This window comes from Spodoptera frugiperda, chromosome 13, assembly GCF_023101765.2.
Source record: "Spodoptera frugiperda isolate SF20-4 chromosome 13, AGI-APGP_CSIRO_Sfru_2.0, whole genome shotgun sequence".
Classification (NCBI taxonomy): Eukaryota; Metazoa; Arthropoda; class Insecta; order Lepidoptera; family Noctuidae; genus Spodoptera; species Spodoptera frugiperda.
In genome coordinates this window covers 7,961,213-7,981,156 of record NC_064224.1, presented here as the reverse complement: position 1 = coordinate 7,981,156, position 19,944 = coordinate 7,961,213, and the positions used below count along the sequence as shown (strand labels likewise).

At 39.6% G+C, this 19,944-nt stretch overlaps 2 protein-coding genes and 1 long non-coding RNA gene across 3 annotated transcripts; 1 reads left to right on the top strand and 2 right to left on the bottom strand.

Moving 5' to 3' along the window:
- Positions 1–198: 198 nt before the first annotated feature.
- On the top strand, positions 199–15,305 carry LOC126911322 (uncharacterized). The gene is made up of 2 exons (XR_007705839.1): positions 199–841; positions 15,077–15,305. It is a non-coding gene; the product is annotated as an uncharacterized LOC126911322 (long non-coding RNA).
- On the bottom strand, positions 6,596–11,527 carry LOC118270573 (facilitated trehalose transporter Tret1-like). Its single transcript, XM_035586197.2, has 7 exons — positions 11,416–11,527; positions 10,595–10,750; positions 9,707–9,905; positions 8,980–9,173; positions 8,219–8,598; positions 7,766–7,877; positions 6,596–7,217 (listed from the first exon to the last, which is right to left on the bottom strand). The coding sequence occupies exons 1-7, from the start codon at positions 11,462–11,464 to the stop codon at positions 6,949–6,951; spliced, it is 1,359 nt and encodes a 452-aa protein (XP_035442090.2). The 5' UTR covers positions 11,465–11,527; the 3' UTR covers positions 6,596–6,948.
- On the bottom strand, positions 14,980–19,809 carry LOC118270392 (facilitated trehalose transporter Tret1-like). Its single transcript, XM_035585968.2, has 7 exons — positions 19,617–19,809; positions 18,387–18,542; positions 17,517–17,715; positions 16,824–17,017; positions 16,143–16,522; positions 15,743–15,854; positions 14,980–15,292 (listed from the first exon to the last, which is right to left on the bottom strand). The coding sequence occupies exons 1-7, from the start codon at positions 19,663–19,665 to the stop codon at positions 15,024–15,026; spliced, it is 1,359 nt and encodes a 452-aa protein (XP_035441861.2). The 5' UTR covers positions 19,666–19,809; the 3' UTR covers positions 14,980–15,023.
- Positions 19,810–19,944: the final 135 nt, after the last annotated feature.

The following is a 19,944-nucleotide window of genomic DNA, read 5'->3' as shown; positions in this document are numbered from 1 at the left end:
GTTTCCAGAGCCCAGTCTTCCACCATCCTACCCCGCGTGTCAGTGATCCGGGAACCCCAAGCCAGATTCTTGGCATTGAAGTCCCCGAGGACAAGCACGGGGAGGGAACGGAACCCGACGACGACGTCAACCAACTCCCTCAGGGAGTTGTGGAACTCGGCGAGAGTTCGGTTCGGAGAGAAATACACGCCCACCACAGCCCAACAAACATTTAAGACGTCGAGTAGACGTTTTGGTAACAACTTAATGTTATTTAGTATAATCGTATAAACGTCATAAGGACGTTTACTCGACGGCATTTGGGCCCACTTTATATAACTTAAGGCGCTAAGAGTTTCGTATAACAGTCATATAAAACACCTATTAGTCGCATAGTAGTCATATACGCGTCGGCGATTTGACTACATGTCGTGTAATGGTAGCTGTTGCGGCGTGTATTCGACTTAATGTCACAAATATGATTTTTATATGATGAAATAGGTATGTAATGGACGTTTAAAGATTATATTAAGAACGAATATTATAAAATATTATTTTAATGGAGTAGTGCTTTTGACAGCTGTGTTTATTTTGTTTTTTTTTTCTTGTTATTTGAGGTGATAAAACCATTCCATCAGTTGTAAACCATTGGGCAATCAAGTTTACTGATTAATGTGAGGTTAATTTTTAACAAATTTTTAATGCGCCTTCTAAATTTTAATGTTATCACATATTTTTATGAATAATTTACTATGTGACTGCGTTATATGACAACTATATAACTTCCCGACCAATAAGCTGCGAGTTCATTGTAAATAAATATCATAAATTTGATTTAAAAATGGTGGAAGTGGTATACAAGGTTATTATAAACCTTTAACATGACTATTAATTATATAGCAGTCGTATTATCATGTTTGTGATACTTTAGGACGTATAGAGGTCGTTCTTAAGACTAATATTCGACTTATATGTAATGGTTACTAATACTACGTTTAAACAACAATTGTTCGTATAGCAGTCGTGTAAAAGGTAATTATATGACAAAATTGACAGTATTACGACGTTTATACTACGAAAACGTTTACACGACGAAACAGTTGTGTATGTAAGTTATAAAGATGTCGTCGTAGACACTATTATACGACGATTGTATAAAAAAGTTGTAATAACGTCTATATGACATTATAATACGACCAAAAATGTATATGACTATTCGGTCAGATAAGGCACCAGTACACGACGAAGAGTTATAAAAACTACTGTAAAATAACTTTAATACGACTCAAAGTCATATAAATGTTTGATTATATGACAAAAATGTTTGCTGGGAGCGATCTCTCCGAACCGTGCTGCGACACAACCCCGGCCTCTTTGAGCACCCTCAAGAGTCGGGGTACCGGCGGCGGCCGACGAGATGATGGTCACCGAGCCATCCAAGTCCGCCACCCAGTGATCCCTGGGCGGGATGAAATAGGGCTCGGAGACCACGGCGATATTAATCGACCACTGCGCCATGCTCTGGAGTAGTAGGTCCTGAGCGGCAGCGCAGTGGTTGATGTTCGCCTGGAGGAGGCGTAATGAAGTCACTATTGACAATCCATCACGACCTCCTCGGCGGCATTACAGCCGGCAGCGGCCGCGGCGACAGCAGCAGTAGGGGAAGCGGTTGCTACTGCAGTGGCGGCGACGGGAACGACGGGGGTGGCGGAGGGCCTAGCCTTGCCCCTGGTTTTGGCAGGAGGGGAGCAGATTCTGCTCCCGGCCCGGTGATTGGCCGGCTTACCAACTGTCGCGCATGCTTGACAGTGTAGCGGGGCGGAGCACGAGCCGGCCCTGTGACCGGGCTGACCGCAGCGGAAGCAGCAGTCACTGCGGTCCACCTCTGAGGTGCACTTAACGCTCACGTGGTGACCCACGTGGCAGCGGTAACACCTCATAGGCCGAGGCTCGAGCAGTTTGACCTGCGCCGAGACCCAGCCCACCAGGAGCCTTCGACCCTCCTTTATTTTCTTGGCTGCTAAGACGGGGCAGCTCACAACAACCGTTCGCAACCCCGAATTGTCTGCACGGATGGTGCCTGCCTTCACCTGGTCTGCAGGGCACCCTCCCGTCCTGGCTACAGCAGCCACTATCTCCTCCGCCGTCACGGAGTCGTCCAGGCCCAATATGCGTAAGTCTAGGCACTTGGTGGGCCTGGACACGCGAGCCTCGTCCGTCCCGAGACACGCCCTGAGCCTTTCGGCCAGAGCGTCAGCGGATGGACCGCTGGCCGCGCCGGGGACCTCCAGTAGGCGGGCTCCAGTCGCCGTGACTTTCATAGAAAACCCGTCTGGGGCCCCGTACTCCGCAGGATTTACCGCCGCCTTCAGTTTGGCGAGGACGTCGCCGTACGTGACGCCCCTTTTAACCGCGTCGGGCTGTAGAGTTATTACTACCGCCGCGGTTTTAGGGGCGACAAGCATTGCCGCAGCGCGCTTCTCCTTGCGCCGCTGCTGCCGCCGCTGCCGCTGTTCCTTTTTCCGGCGCTTTCGCCCCTCTTTGGCGGCCTTCTTAGCCTCTCCAACCACCTGCCATTCGCCGCCATCAACAAGAAAATCCGAGACCGGGGTAGGCTCTACTCCGGTTGGGGCAACAGCTGGCTGACTCACTGTGCCCCTGCGCCTACGACCTTTCGGCGCCTTGGCAGCCGGTGCAGTTGGAGCCTGGGCTGGCGAGGCTACCAGCTCTCTCGCCGGCGGTTGGCCTTGAGCAGAGCGGCTTGACTGACCAGAATTGGTCGCCGCTGCAGCTGCAAAACTTCTTGGGGCTGCTTGACTCGCTGCAAGTGGGGGGCGGAGAATCCTGCTCTCCAGCACGTCAAAACGTTGCTGGAACGCAGCCATTTCCCGCCGCACCAGGCCGATCATGTCAGCCTCCGCTGACTGTGAGGGCTGGCTTCGACCTCCGCGAACAGCGGCGAGCTCGGCCTTAGCCGACCGAAGCTCGGCCTCCATAGCCGTATTGGAGGCTGTCAACCGGGCCATCTCCCGCCGCATCTCCCCCAGCTCTTTTTGCAAAGCGGTCATCTGCCGCCCTGCTGCTAAAGGCGCCCCGTTTTGCCGAGCGGCCTTCATAATAGTCGCCTTCGCGTGTCGCAGCACTCCGTTTCGGGCGTTCTGGGACTTCTGTCCAGCCACCATACGGAGTGCCTCCATAACCGTCTTGCGAAGGCTGACCTCGCCATCATTCTGGCCTACTGAGCCCTCGCCACCAGACACCTCCATTTCAGAGGAGTCGGCTTCAGTTGGTTCGGCCTGAGCAGTGGGTACCAGCCTCTCACTGCCTTTTCTTTTACCCCTACCCCGCGAAGCCGTAGGGATCTTAGGGGCTGGGGCCTCCTGCTCGTTGGAGGACGGCCCCCGACCCTCCTCCAATCTGGGACGTTTAAACGTCCCCCTTTTCGGGCGCTGCGAGCTCACGCTGCGCAGTGAGCAAGCGCCAGATGCGGATGAGGTATCGGACTCAGAGCCCGACCCCTCCGACTTGGGGCCCGTTTGGGCCCACGGAAAACAGAGCCACTCCGGCTCTCTCCAGCAACAGCAAGCGAGCTGAGCTCACTTGCCCTCTCCTCCTCATTAATTGGTGGTTTTAAAAATGTTTAATGTTTTGACTTCTCCATATAAGTCCCACGAGTATGGGGGAAATAAACGGTCCGCCCAGGCAGTGCCCCCTGTACCTGGGTAAGTGTACATTTAGTACTCAACTAGAGGGTCCACCGGTCCCCTAGCTGGGGGTGCGCTCGCGACTGACTCTACTCCTCAGCCATGCATACCCTCGCCGCGCACCAAAACTTGGTATTGGAGGAATTTTTTATAGAGGTTATCTTCCTCGCGGTCCGGGCGACCAAGCCAAGACCGTCGTCCCGTTCCAAGTCATGCAACCATGAACTCTTCCCGGATTACGACTTCGACGGCTGCAGTCGAGGCACTACTTGTGTCTCGATGCTACTCGCTGGCAGGGTGAGTGCACAACGAGCACCGCCCTTGTTTCTCCGCCACGTTCTCTGCTAATTTCAGAGAGACGGGCAGAAAAACGACCCCACGGAAGCACAGGCCTCGTGCCAACACAAAGCCCGCCGCCTCCAGAACCCATCCTGGGTTCGCCCGCCCCGTCCAGAAGTTAGCTACGGGCAATAGCCACTCCAACCCTATCACCCCCGTTAGGGAGACTATCACCCGTACCCAGGGTGCACCACGGGGAGGTCTTCTGGCGCCGCACCCCATGAAACAATGCCTGCGTTGTATTTTGCCCGTCCCGATTACCGGATTCCCAATCTTCCTAATCCCGATTTCCTAACCACCCTTAAATTCTGTAATTCGGCTGTCCATGGGCGGCGGCGATTGTTTACCATCAGGTGATCCATCTAATTGTTTACCGGCTTATACCATGAACAATGAAATGTAAGAAATTTCTAAATAAAAGAGAAAATCAAGGCATGGAGAAATAAATTAAGAAGAATGGCAACACGCAACTATCACATTTTAATAAAATAGTGTACGTAAAAAACTCGAGATGGCACCACCGAAGTCTTTTATCTCTAGAAGTGCTATCTATCCGAAATATATGATTTAAGTGATAACTCTGAACATTAACGTAACATAGCTACTTCACTCCGTTTACAACTGCTAAACTCATCATTGCTTTTTAAGCCAGTGTTGATTTGAATATTCTCACGTATTTTTAAAGGCTGGGGAAGGGGGAAGGAGACAGCGGTTCATATAATTTATATCATGTATAACTTGAGGAATTTAAAGAATAGATATTAGCTCGCTGCCCGACCAGAAACGGACCCGTGTGTAAGGCGCGTCAGGTTCCGCGCTCGCCTCATAGAGCCATCAGACCATCACAGATGGCTCGAAAAACAGAAATAGGAACGGGGTGGTATTTAGTCAGTAAGAGTCTGACACTCCCTCTCGTCTCATCCGTAATTATGATGACATAGGCATTGAATAACTTGCCCCTTAAAAAAAAAAGAACGAATAGATGTTATTTACTTGGTCTGTTATGGTATGACGTATTAGCTTTTGACTTGACTGACCTTCCCCAATACTAAAATAGAACGTAGAAAGAAAAGATAATTTGAAATCCACCTAACCTCAAGATTAAAACATTTAAATATTAATGGTGTTTGTGATAACAATAGGTAGATAATTCGATAATGATTGTTATCTCAGAGCGATAAAGCTATATTTTTCGGTTACTACTTTATATTAAGTTATATCATTTGTCGGTAGATACTAGTTAGTTCTTTTACCTCGCAGATTTTACCCACTCTACTCAATTCCTATTGATTGTAGCGCGATGTTTTTAACCTATAAATCGATAAATGGACTATCCAACACAAAAATATTTATTGAAATCGTACCAGTAGCTCCAGACATTAACGCGTTCAAACAAACAAACAAACAGGCAATCAAGCTAGCACGTACATTCGTACCAAAACTTGGCCCTTTTATGTAGAAAAACGTTTAAAAACGATTGTGTATTTTTATATGTGAATATAAATGATATTATGTGTATATATTTTTTATATATATTATATATAATCAACCACATGTTTTTTATAATCACGATTACATGACAATGCTTCAGCAAAAATACTAGTTATTACCGGCTAAATATCTATTTACATAATCTAAACGATTTATATAGGTACTGAAAATCTATACTTCTATACTAATATTATAAAGCTGAAGAGTTTGTTTGTTTGTTTGTTTGAACGCGCTAATCTCCGGAACTACTGGTCCGATTTGAATAATTCTTTTTGTGTTGGGTAGTGCATTTATCGAGGAAGGCTATATGCTATAAAACATCACGCTATTACCAATAGGAATCGAGCAGAGCGGGTGAAACCGCGCGGAAGTAGCTAGTGATTTATATACTGAATATAAAAATATCTACAATTGTCATAATTTTCCTCATTGGATTATTATAATGTTGCATTATATTGTGCAATATTAAGATTTTTATTGAGTAACACACGACATGATATAAAATACGGTAATGTATATAAGTAACAGTAGCTATTATCTTGAGATAAAGATAATTTTGAGGCTATACAAGACCGTACTCGGCGTTCTAATTGGTTGGTTCGTTGGAGCAGGCCAATCAGAGCCCCAAACGCGGTATTGTTTCGATTTGTTAAACTCATGCTAAGCCCTCTGGAACTCCAAATATTACTTTTTTATGGAATATCATCATCATCATCATCATCAGCCGAGAGACGTCCACTGCTGAACAAAGGCCTTTATGGAATATGGAGTTCGGTAAATGAGCAAACGGATCACCTGATTGTAAGTAATCGGCGCTGACTGTGGACACTCACGACTTTAGAGAAGTATATTACCGGGCTATTCTGGAGTGAGTGGGTCAGTCTTCTCATTTGTCATAGAACCATATTTCTTTTCTTTACATGTACATGATATATGTAACATTTAGTAGGTGTATTCTTTTCAGGGCAAATTTTTCAGCCACGGAAAGACGATAATTTAAATTTCACTAGGTATTTAAATAAAAGAATGAATACAGTGAAAAAAAGGTAAAAATATTTATTTCATAAATCCACATTCACTTTTGTCCATAGCATCCAATGATGCTTAGTAACCACTAAATGAACTAATATATACATCTTTAGAGATAAAAATGATCCATACAATATCACGTCTATACATTATCATATCAACGACCTTATCAATATCTTAAAAATCTATATCGACGTTAGAAATAGGTCGATCGGTAACTATCAGGCTGAATATTACAGTTACGCATATCATATGTACATAGAATCGAACTAAAATTATTACAACAAATCAATCGTACAATAACCCGTTTTCAAAACGATAACATTCATTATTTCAAACATAAAAACAGACAAACAAATAAATACTTACTAAAAATATAAAACTAAAATTAAATATCACAGTTTGCTTATTTACTAAGGAGCTCTTGAATTTCTAACAAGCTCTTTCCTTTGGTCTCAGGTACGAATATTGCGCTGAAGAAGAAGGCTAAGGCACAAGAGCCAGCGAAGATCCAGAAGATGACTGCTGGTCCCCAAGCAGGCAAAATGTATCCGAAGGCAGTTGACACTCCAAAGCCGAAAAGCCATCCAACAGTGACCGTGAAGGTGGAACCGAACCCTCTGCAGTTGTCAGTGAACATTTCTCCGATGAAGGTGTTGGGGATGATGCCAAAACCTGGAAAGATGAAGAATTTTTATGGTATAGAAACGAGCAGACGGATCACCTAATGGTAAGCAATCGCCGCCGCCCATAAATACCTGACACACCAAAGGCGTTACAAGTGCGTTGCCAGCCTTTTGGGAGTTAGGAATTTGAGGGTTGTTGGGAAATCAGGGATTGGGAAGATTGGGAAGGTAATTGGGCCTCTGGTAACCAAACAAAACACAACGCAAGCGTTGTTTCATGTCGGTTTTCTGACTACAGTCGAGCTAGTCCGCTCGTGCCGAAGCTTGGTTCTCACACATTTAAACACTTTGGTGGATGGACTAGTAAAAGAAGTTGAAATCGTAAGAGAATTTCGAACTCAAGGTAGCGATAAATATACCTAGCCTACCTAACCTAACCTAGACTTAAACTCTCATGAATCAAATTAGATATAAGGAAGCACTGCTATGAATAGAACCACTACTTACGGAAGTTATTTTTAACTTAATCTTTATCCATATTTGATCTGCTCAGGCTTTGTTCTATTAAATACTGTAATTCACTATAAATCTACGTACCACTGAAGTAAGCGATGAAGTACAGCACGAGAGATACCAGCGCCATCCACTGCAGGTCATCAGCGATTTCGTAACCATTGTCGTATAGGTAGAAGTAAACACCAAGAGCAATCTGGAAAAAAATCAATAGATTAACCATATGGTCAGGAATATAAAGATGGACTGTGTAAAGTCAAAAAGAAAGATTTATGTATACAGTTAGTGTAGGAAATACTATAGATTAATCTGTAGATATAAAAGAAAAATAAGTTCTACTTTCTGAACATGACTTAAGTTTGATGACTTCAGGTGATCTGACGTTGTGTTCAAAGGAGTATTGTCAATTAAGTAGGTGCGCAGTGAGTGACGATGTAGGATTTCAGTTTGTAAAAAAAAATTACAAGAACGACAAAATAAAATTGAAAACAGTAAAGATCTTGTAAAAAACAAAGATATTAATGATGAAGAACTTACCAAACTTAGAGAACAAGCTGCAGTAGAGATCAACAAGAGAATTTTTCGTCCAGTCTTATCTACAAACAGAGGAGCAATACTGCCTGCAGCTACTTGTGTTACTCCCACAATTATGGTAGATATATGGGGCTCCATAGATGACCCAGTCAACTCGAAAATGGTTGTAGCGAAAGAAATCACAGCAATAATACCGCTCGCTTGTTGGAAAATGTTTAGAACGATAATAATAAATGTTGCTTTTCTATTAGACTTTATAGTGAACATCTCAGCCATCTGATCTTTGTTTGACATTGGTTTCTCATTTGCTTTAGCCACTACATCATCTATGTCATCCTTTCTGCCCAGTGATGTGAGGAGTTCCATCGCTTCGTCTTTTTTACCTGGAAATTAAAATGGGTTTAGTTATTTTTTTTTAATGGGACATGTCAGCCACTTCCTCCCGTACCACTGCAACTCCTATAAGCCAGGATCTACAGTAGATACAACCATGAAAACACCGGAACACTGAAGTCCGGAGCGTCCCAGGGACTGTCTTGGATCTCGCATCGAAATAAATCAGAAGATATCATTAGAAGAGAAGAAAATTAATAGGTTTTTGTTGATTAAATTTAATATTTATCAGCATTTTCAAAAGTAATTATCATCATAATCAGTCCACTGTTGGATTATGAATCTCCTCTACATAGGATAGTTTTCCATAATCTTCACATAGTTGAACGAAGTCCCTATTCTGTATCTAAGAAAAATTTAAAAAATCTTACCGGCCATAACGAAATAGACAGCGGTTTCAGGCACGAAGAAGAATAAAGTGACGAGGAAAACACTGCCTATAGCCACGGCTAGCCAACCAAGGGCAGCGTACGACACGTACGGGCCCACAACGTATGCTATTAGAGTTCCCATTGTACTGGAGAATCCAGTCAATGTTAGCAATGTTCCTCGCACATTTGTTGATCTGGAAAAAGAAGAGAGAAGTTTTATAATAGTGTTTGAGTTAAAGGTACAAGTGAAGACCCTAAGCTATGTGGTGTCGGCAGATTACGATACATATCATCAACCTTTCTCTTCCATCGGGAGTTGCAGAGCAGATTAAGAAACTATATATTTGACAGAGACTAAAATAATAGCAGCACTGCGCTTTGCAAAGCAAGATTATGGTAAACCAACTCATGTAAAAGATGTACTTAGTCCAGCTGTCCTTTCCCTTCTTTTGATAAAAACATTGACCCACACTAGAGTTTTTCTCCTGTGTAATGGGTAAAGCTTGCAAAAGCATCCACGCTCGCCGCCCGACCAGAACCAGACCTGTATACGACGCGTTGCGATCCGCGCGCACTTCAAAGAGCCATCAGACCACCACAGATAGGGCCCAGAAGGGCTGATGCCTGAATTGGAGCTGCGGCTATCTAGCGGGTTTATCGGAGCTCCGGCACTACATGACCAAAAAAGTTTATAAATGTTACAAAAACTAAGCAAGCTGCTACTTACGCTAACTCTCCAAGATAGACGAGATTAGTGACGAATAGCATTCCGTTGCCGAAACCCATGATAATTCGCCCAGCATATAACATGGCTAGCTGGTTGGCTAGCGCTAGGATCATGAAACCCAGCGTTATGAACACACCACCTATGTATAGGCAAGGCTTTCTGCCTATCACGTTACATAGGTACCCAGACACATAGGGACCTGTAATTAGAAAATGGCATAGTTGAAATATTTGCTGAAGAAGAAATTAAAACGTTTTTGTGGAGAAAAAAGGTTTTTGGAGAATGAACAAAATGTTTTCTAGTTAAGTCAGCAATTAATAAATTGGATGTAAAGACAAAGTTACAAGGTTTTCATTAACCATTTTGTTCTACATGTATGTACAAAATGGTTAATGAAAATCTTCTATACTACTTTGTTTTTTATAGACATGGAGTTTATAACAGATCATGCTTATGTATTTAGAGAATGTTCATTCTTTAAATGCTGACAGAAAACTGTCGATGACTGCCTGTCGGCAAAATAAAGTTTTATATTGTATACTTAAATATATTATTGTACAATGTGTTGAAGAATCTTCTGATCTTGAAATTCTAATTATTTAGAGTTGTACCTTGGTTATTTAAAACAAGTATAAGTAAATACTGCTGACTTATATATTGTTAGGACAACTAAAAACTAATACAATAATTTATACCACAACAAGCATAGTAACAATAAGCCAATTACAGGTTCCCACTTATAGAAATAGAAAAAGTAACAGAAAACTTAGATAAATAGACTAAAACATTAGCAAGCACTATAATAATTATACGTTAACGAAAAGCGAGTATCCATTAGGCATCCTGAGGTTTAATTTAAAGAATAAGGTAAACAATCTCACTACAAACCTGTAATGGTACCAACAAATAAGACAGACACCACCCAGGACCCTTGTCCTACAGTCAATGGGGAGTCCAGGACCGTCTGGTCTGGACTCTGGAGCTCAGCCAGCACTGGCGCTGTCCATCCCATGCTGTAACCAACCAATGACTGGCCAATGTACACTGAAAATGTAACAAAGAAAATTAAGTATGATTGAAGAAGGTGAAGAAAGAAGTAGGAAGGAGAGTGTGAAAGTTTTGAAAGAATAGAAGTTGTTTTAGAAAGATGACGATTGAAATTTCGGAAATATAATATTATCTAGAATAATTAAGTATGTTTGCAATCTTTTATTTTATCGCTAATATTTGTGGTAAAGCGAGTAAACAACAGGAAATGAGTATTTTTACCCGACTGAAAAATGAAACGAGGACTGTATATACGCTATGTATACTAATTTATCTGTATATATAAAGATGAATTACTGTTCGTAAGTCTCGCTAAAACTAGAAAATGGTTGGACCGATTTGTCTAATTTTGGTCTTTTATTATTTACTCTCTTATATAGGTATATTTTTTTGTAGTCCAACGGATCCAAGAATTTAATAATATGTCTTATGGAAGAGGTATTTTACTTGGTTTATTTCAATATTATAACTTAAGATTTGTTTTTTGAAACGCATCTCGTGTAATTTAATTTAAATCCTATTTTGCTCAAATGCCTTTAATATTTACTTCCCGAATCTTATAGTTAGTTAGTATTACAATAATCTAAAGTTAATTTTAGATGAAAAATAGGTGTGTGATATATTCGTTTATAAATAAATTTATAATTAAAAAAAAAACTTACAGCATCCTGCAATCAGGAACTGTCTTCCAATACCAACTTGGACGCCCATTTTAAAATTAAAATATCACAGTTATTTTAACACACTTATAATTTATACTTAAACATTAAATAAAATAAAATATATTTTTTTTTTCTTTTATAGAATTAATTTTCGTGTGTACCACATACCACGTTAAAGTGTACTATATGTTTTATCTTTATATGTTACATAATTTATTCAGTACAGTCACTTAAAGTAAGGTGAAATTTTTTTTCAGTGTATTTGGTTCCTCTAAAACTAACAATGTTTTCCAATCTAAAGCAGTTGGCTAAGAATTTATGATTCCATATTACTGAAGCACTATTCAGGATAATGTAAGGAAGACTGCAGACGAAAAAATAAAGATTTGTAGCAACAAGAGTCAAAAGACTGGCACAGGGTGTACTTTTTCGTGGATAACACATAAGTCACTGTAATTTAAAAACTGTAGGACTTAGAATTTTTTTTATATTTTTCTGATAACATTTGGAACCTTGCCGATCATCTGGTGCCTGTTGGACGTCGACTTCAGGGACACCCTGTATATTATATTCGTAAATCGTAGCGTGAATCTGTATTGATAGATATTAAGGTTCTGTGGTATCAAAAGTATAAATCAGATTCGTTTATGCTAGTCATTGTTGTGTTGATATGAGAATGTGTTGCGGTAATTGTGAAACGCTTCTTTCTTGTGTGTGATTTTCTACAGTAGGTAGGTAGAACACAATTCTTTTTTATTGCAACAGCCAATTGATGGAGTATGTGGTGTCTACTTAAAATATGACTTAATGCGGACTACTTCGGAGCTGCAGACTACCTAGTGGGTTGACCGGAGTTCCGGCTCGACAACGAGTAGGAACGGGGTGGTTTTTAGTCAGTAAAAGTCTGACACTTCCTCTCGCCTCGCCTAGGGCGGGAGAAGAAATTGGATGATTTTCCCCCCTCAAAAAAAGGTCATCACTTATTAGAGCTACCCGGCACCCGACAAGCACCGCCTTAACTCGTCGACAGGTGGGCCACCGGTGTACCGCGCGTGGTCAACGAGTGAACAACGGGTGGTCAACTAGTAAACGACACGCTGTCAACGAGCGGACATCAATTGGTCCACTATTTTCAGAGTATAGTCGTCTTGTTTTTTGTTCTACGTTTGCGTCTACATACTTATGTGTAATATTTAAGAAATGTTTTATGTATTTAAGAAATAATCATAAAATTATTAGAATAAAAATATTTATTTTTTAAAAAAATATATACGGAACTTAACGTTCGAATTCTTCAAGGCCTATTAGTTTTATCAGGATTAGAATAATATGATATCAGATACGATATACTATGACAATACACTATTATATACACTAGATATTATATAGGTGTATTTATAAATCTGTATAGACAATCAGTTTTTTAAGTGTAGAAGAGTCATGCTTCGGCACGAATGGGCTGGATCGACCAGAGTAATACCACGGCCTCTCAAAAAATCGGCATAAAACAAAGCTTGCGTTGTGTTTCGTTGTGTAAGTGAGGTTATCGGAGGCCCAATTAATCCCTTTCCCATCTTATCCCTTTCCAATCTTCTCAATCCCCGATTCCCCAACAACCGTTAAATTCCTAACTCCCAAAAGGCGGGCAACGCACTTGTAACGCTTTTAGTGATTCGGCTGTCCATATGTGTGCGGCGATGGCTTACTATCAGTTGATCCGTCTGCTCGTTTACCGGCTTATATCATAAAAAAATGAATTTTGATCGCTTTATTGGTTTATAACATAAAACTGATTTACTGCACGTGGCTGTTTAGTGTTCGATTTCTTGATAGTGATGCCTCTTTTGATTGAGGGAAGTAATAATATTAGATTAATAAATTAAGTTTTTACTAATAACTTTAGATAATAAATTGTATTTGATGTTATACATATAAGAAGTTGTATTCTCTCTCCTCGCTCAAGGCGAAAATTCATTTGTTGATATTTCCCTTTCGCCTCACAAAACAAAAAAAGCTGTTGATGTGATTATGAATACAATAGAATAATAAATAACAATATAATAATAAAAATATTAATATCAGGGTGATTTACAGTATCTGCTGTAAATCCTATTACGGACCTTGCATCACACATACCTGCATTATATCAAAAAGATATATCACAGACGTCAACTCCTAAAAACGAACCGGTTTCACCGATTACTTATCTTTGCAGATATTATAACGCATAGCTGATCATTTTAATCAGGTAATGATCATTAGACATGTCTCAGCACAAATTAGATTTGTTGTTTTTGAAATTTTCATAAAAAAACATAGAGTTTATTTTTCTATAATACAGGGGCAGCACATAGGGACAGATATGACAAATAGGCTTATGGAGATAAGCCTTAATAGCCAGGAATAGGGGGGTAACGAGCAGGATCTCCTGATGATAAGCGCCCATAGACACCCGCAACACCAGAGCGCAGTCACAGGTCGCAAACCTATTTTCAATTATTTATTTTAAACTTTTTAAGTACCGTACATAAAACTAAATATAGGAAATGGTACATAAATGCGGGCTTAATGCCATATGACATTCTCTATATTATTTTTTATGGTATAAGCCGGTAAACGAGAGCATGGTTAACCGCATGGTAAGCAATCGCCGCCGCTCATAGACACCCGAAATACCAGAGGCGTTACAAGTGCGTTGTCGGTCTTTTGTGGCTTGAAATTTAAACTTTGTAGGTTACATAACATCACCCCTGTCTCCCATGGGGATAGACAGAGACAATGGAACGACATTTGGGTAGTTTCCTAGGTCAAAAATAAATTATTTTGACATTTTAATACAATAAAATATCCCGAAGCAATCGTGCTTTCATTCTTTAATTTGACGATATACTTATTAATTTAATTTTTCTTGTTCAATTTAGAGAAGTAAGTATGCTATTTGACTCAAAAAAACATGACGTCATAAGTTACGATCTCCTACAAAATTCATTGAAAAGTCACGTTTTTGACATTACGATAAAAGTATTGAATTTGACTAGTAGGAAATTACTGTATTGCTATGAATCTTGGAAAATATCTTGCTACAGTGGAAAGCGAAATATCAGCGGTAAAAATTCCTGTAGTGTGTGGCATTTCAATGCCACATATCAATGTCATTGGTTATTATACAATTTATCTAGTATTCCTATTGTTATCATATCAAGTCCTTTCCTTTGTCAAAATAGAAAATAGATTTCCTATACATATCTCAATAAACTTCCTACTTTTTTGGCACGGAGTCTGGAAATGTGCCCAGTATATGGCTATAGGCTCAACCCGTATTACATGGGACTTATAACATAACATATATTGTAAAAATTCGGTGTACACTGCACAGTGGCATTACGTGCCATAATGTGCACCTCTGCCTACCCCTTCGGGGATAAAATCCGTGCCGATATTTTTTTCACTCCTCACTTTGATTTTTTATCGAACATGTGAGCATGTGTTTTCTATTAGGGTTGAAATTACACATCTAGCTGTTTAATTTGTTAAAAAGCATTAAAATAAATAAAACCAAAACAATAACTATTTAAATAATTTATTATAACTTAATATAGTATCACAGTCTATTTACTTAAGATCTCTTGTATTTCCAACATGCTCTTTCCTTTGGTCTCAGGTACGAATACAGCGCTGAACAAACAGGCGAAGACGCTAGCTCCAGCGAAGATCCAAAATGTGACACTGGGTCCCCAGCCCGGCAACATGTACCCAAACGCAGCTGTTATACCGAAACCAAAAACCCACCCAACAGTGACTGTGAAGGTGGAACCGAACCCTCTGCAGTTGTCAGTGAACATTTCTCCGATGAAGGTGTTGGGGATGATGCCGAAACCTGCAAAAAATATTTAACATCTACAGCCTGTACCTAAGTACCTAGGCTCCAGCTCGAGTAGGAACGGGGAGGTTTTTAGCCAGTAAGAGTCTGACACTCCCTCTTGCCTCGCACTAGGCGGGAGAAATGATTAGATATTCGTCCCTTAACACAAATTGCCTATTGCTCAGCAATGGCCTCTTCTCACACAGAGAAGGATTGAGTATTAATCTTCACGTTTTAAAGCACCCCTCTTTAGAAATCAGTCAAGTAACAGAATTTGAAAATTGTTTCATATCGATGAGAATATTGTTAAAGCTAGTCTCATTGATTATGAACCACCTAAAAGATATATTTTATGAATAGAGATAGATATTAGGTTTATTCATATCTTCATATGAAATGTATGGCCTTACTTAGATTATCTCAGCTAGATAGACAAGATAAAATATCCAGTTTAATTCAACGTACCACTAAAATAGGCGATGAAGTACAGAACGACTGACGCCAGGGCCATCCATTGGAGGTCGTCGGCAATGTCGTATTCATTGTCGAACAAGAAGAAGTAAGCGCCAAGTGCAAACTGAAAGAAGACAAAAGACGATCGGCATAAAGACTTTCACTCGGATTTTTGGCATCGGCATTCCGTATGACGTCATCGATACGCAACGCATGTAGGCATTGCCGAAGAGCAGTTCGTACGATGCGGATCAACGGACGCAGTTGTGTGAGTTTCTATACAAGACAAACTAAAATCTGTAGCGTGTGATGCCTCTGATGCGTACTCGTAATTATTTTTGTTACCTCCGTAACAAAAATATTGTACTTAAAACAGAAAATATAAACAAAATAAAAATTATGACGAACTTACCAAGCTAATAGAACAGACTGCAGTAGAAATCAACATGAGAATCCTTCGTCCAGTTCTATCTACAAACAGAGGTGCAATGCTCGCTGCACCGACTTGTGTGACTCCCACAATAATTGTTGATATATGGGGCTCCATAGACGACCCAGTCAACTCGAAAATAGTCGTAGAAAATGATAACACTATATTTATTCCACTCAATTGTTGCAAAATGTTTAATGTGATGATTAAAAATAGTGCTTTTCTATTAGACTTTATAGTGAACATCTCAGCCATCTGAGCTTTGTTTGATATTGGTTTCTCATTTGCTTTAGCCACTACATCATCTATGTCATCCTTTCTGCCCAACGATGTGAGGAGTTCCATAGCTTCATCTCTCCTATCTGAAAAAGTAATGAATTTACCTATTGTGATTTTTTATTTGCAACCTCAATCACACTCTCTCTTTATCTTTTTCTCTCTCTGTCTCTCTCTCTCTCTATCTTTCTCACTAGTCGGCTAGTTTAATTAGATCTACACAGAGTTTCACCATTATTTAAACAATCGGGTCATTAATAAATATTTAAGTTTTCGGACCATATTCCAAAATGTTAACAACGACACGAATATTAGTAGTGTTCAGGACTTTAAAGGATCTAAGTATATAAGTAAGCCTTAATTTATGAATACATGAGATAAACTTACTTGCCATAACAAGATAAACAGCAGTTTCTGGCACAATAAAGAATAGTCCAATGACGTAACCAACCGCTATACCCACGGCTATCCATGATATTGCAGCGTAGGACACGAATGGTCCCACAGAGTAAGCTATGAGAGTACCACAAGTGCTTGAGAATCCTGTTAATGTGAGAAGAGTTCCACGGTTTCTTATTGATCTGGAACAAAAAGTAGGTGGTTAAGCAAGCTAATATAATATACGTACTTAATATAAAATTGCTTTGAATTTCCTTCTATGATTGGTAGAGGTTACAATGTTTTGTTGTAAAGGAAAATAGGTTGATGAAGAGTAGTATATTTTGCAGATTAGGAGTTTCAGCTTTTAGTTTTGCATCAGAGATTACTATAATAACGTTTTATTTTAAAAATAATCTATCAGTTTTACAAAACTTTCGACGGGACAACATCGCGCAGCCTAGAATATAGTACGCTGCGCGATATCGCTGTGTCTGCGTACGCTGCTCATGATGAAGATTCTCTATGTGATTCGAAACTAGAAGACCTTTTCTCCATTAATAATACGCGAGTAACCGGTGATTTTTAGTTAATTTAGTATATCTCACGACTGCTATTATAAAAATTATTTTTAGTACTTTTTAAAACTGTTCTGAGTTCTATTAATTTCTTTTTATTTTTATCATAATGATTCGTACTTACGCCAACTCTCCAAGGTACACAAGATTTGTGACGAATAGCACTCCAATACCAAACCCCACGACTGCCCTACCAACATACATGACAGCTATATGTTTAGCTAACGCCAAGATCATGAATCCTAGACCTATGAATACTCCTCCAACGTACAGACAGGGCTTTCTGCCAATTGCATTGCAGAGGTACCCGGAGACGTAGGGACCTGAAAATAAGAGAATATTATAATTGAAGGACCGGGGTAGGACTGCATAAGAGTGGTGGTGGCATTTATTCTTAGAGTAGTCTGATAGGAAATGCTGGCCTCATCTAGTTAATTTTTAGAGATTAACGTGTAAAAGTCATAATTTTTTATTTGACGTGTAAATAATTCATTTAACATTTATCATTTACGTACTAATATTATAAATGCGGTTTGTGAGTACATGTGTGTATGTTTGTTATTAAATCACTTCAAAACGATTGAATGGATCGGAACAAAATTTAGAAAAGAAGTAGTTGATGGTCTGTAATAACACATAATATTACAGGCTACTTTTTATCCCTCGAGACGGCAGGCAAAGCCACTGGTTAGTTTTTAATATTTTTGTGATAGGTATACTCCACAGTTTCAGTTTTTACCCGACTGTAGGAGGGACTGTATTTGTAATTTTAAAAATAGGAGCTTCTCTGTTTGACCTGTATGTACATATGTTTGTGCGTAATTATCTCGCGTTTGGCTGAACCGATTTTAATGCGGTTTTCAGCATAGTATAATTCAGAAGAAGGCTTTAGGGATATTAACTGGCTTAAAAAATGGAGACGGTAAAGAAATTTAAAGGCGTTCCCTTTTTTAAATAATCCTTTTAATTCTTAGCTCATCACAATTATTGTTACCTGTAAGAAATCCAACAAAACTGGAAGACACAATCCAGGATGCTTGTTCAACAGTTATTGGAGTTTCCAATATGGTCTTCTCTGGATTTTGCAGCAAGGCTAGTGCGGGGGCTGACCACCCTATCCCGTAGCCACACATTAACTGTCCTATATATACTGGAAAAAAGGAAAAATAATATTATTTTTTTTATTTTTTTTTAAAAAACGTTGCCCCACACTAGGATTTTCTCCTGTGTCGTGGGTGCGTTTACAAACATACAAGTTCACATACACATGACACCCAGACCCGAAACAACAATTTGTGGATCACACAAAGAGTTGCTCCGTGCGGGAATCGAACCCGCTACCCGTTGCGCGGCAGCCAGTTGCCCAGCCACCGCACCAACCGTGCAGTCTATTATATTAGTGTCTACATTTTTCATACTTTTCTATTTTATCTCTTTTGAAGCGTAGAATTAACATTACTTATGAATATTAATTTATTATCAGTCACACCAAAGGAATGCAATCATCGTGATAATGATTAAAAAGATAATTATATGGGTGTACCCATAATATTGCATACGATAATTCATGGATATAGAAAAGGTTATTGAGTTCATTAGTAGTTGAGAAAGATTTAAGAGGTAAATGAAATAGGAAAAGAGAAAGAAGTCTCAAGAGAGAAAGAGAGGGATATAAAAAGAGAGGGGGAGAGAAAGGGACAGAAAAAGAGAGAAAGAGAAAGAGAAAGAGAAAGAGAAAGAGAAAGAGAAAGAGAAAGAGAAAGAGAAAGAGAAAGAGAAAGAGAAAGAGAAAGAGAAAGAGAAAGAGAAAGAGAAAGAGAAAGAGAAAGAGAAAGAGACAGAGAAAGAGACAGACACAGAGAGAGATTTTTATTGAGTGAGATAAAGAGTGGAGAAGAAATTACATAAGGAAAAATTGTAACGAGAGAAAAACAGCAAGAAAAATCGACCGAGCTATAGTAAAATAAGAGAGAGAAAGAGAGCGGAACAGAAAATTACGAGAGAGCGCAGAAATGAGTGGGTGGGAAATTAAATGACCCGCGATATTAAGTAAACGATATATTTTGAGAGCGCAAAAGAGATTGAAAGTGGCAGAGAGTAGAAGATAGGTTAAAAGTAATAGAGGTTATGAGTAGGAGAAAGATTGCGAGTGGAAAAGAAAGAGATAGAGATAATTTTCAGTCTACACATAATAAATAACAAACAATATAACTATAAAACTTACAGCATCCAGCAATCAAGAATTGTCTTCCAATACCAACTTCGGCACCCATTTTAAAAATATCACAGTATTTTACCACACTTTATGAAAGTTTTTGGTATTATTTTATAATTTTATTGTATAAAATAAATAAATTTTATCTAGATACGATTTGTTTTCACGTGTAATACATAGCACGTTAAAGTGGGCTATATGTTTTATCTATATTTTGCTGTTTATTTATATATTTTCATCGAAAATCACTGTATGTGTCTATATTTTCGTTGATAGGTTTTAGGGTTAGGTGGTATCAAAATAATATCTAAATCAGATCTATATGTCTCCATTTTAT

Bases quoted from the DNA above. Each gene is read 5' to 3' on its own strand.
- LOC118270392 (XM_035585968.2), bottom strand. From the start codon at position 19,665: ATGGGTGCCGAAGTTGGTATTGGAAGACAATTCTTGATTGCTGGATGC. The intron at 18,543-19,616 runs GTAAGTTTTATA...CCTTTTTTCCAG, and splicing joins ATTCTTGATTGCTGGATGCT to TATATATAGGACAGTTAATG. The intron at 16,523-16,823 runs GTAAGTTTATCT...TTACTTTTTCAG, and splicing joins TGTTTATCTTGTTATGGCAA to ATAGGAGAGATGAAGCTATG.
- LOC118270573 (XM_035586197.2), bottom strand. From the start codon at position 11,464: ATGGGCGTCCAAGTTGGTATTGGAAGACAGTTCCTGATTGCAGGATGC. The intron at 9,906-10,594 runs GTTTGTAGTGAG...TTCTAATTACAG, and splicing joins ATTTGTTGGTACCATTACAG to GTCCCTATGTGTCTGGGTAC. The intron at 8,599-8,979 runs GTAAGATTTTTT...TTTAATTTCCAG, and splicing joins TGTCTATTTCGTTATGGCCG to GTAAAAAAGACGAAGCGATG.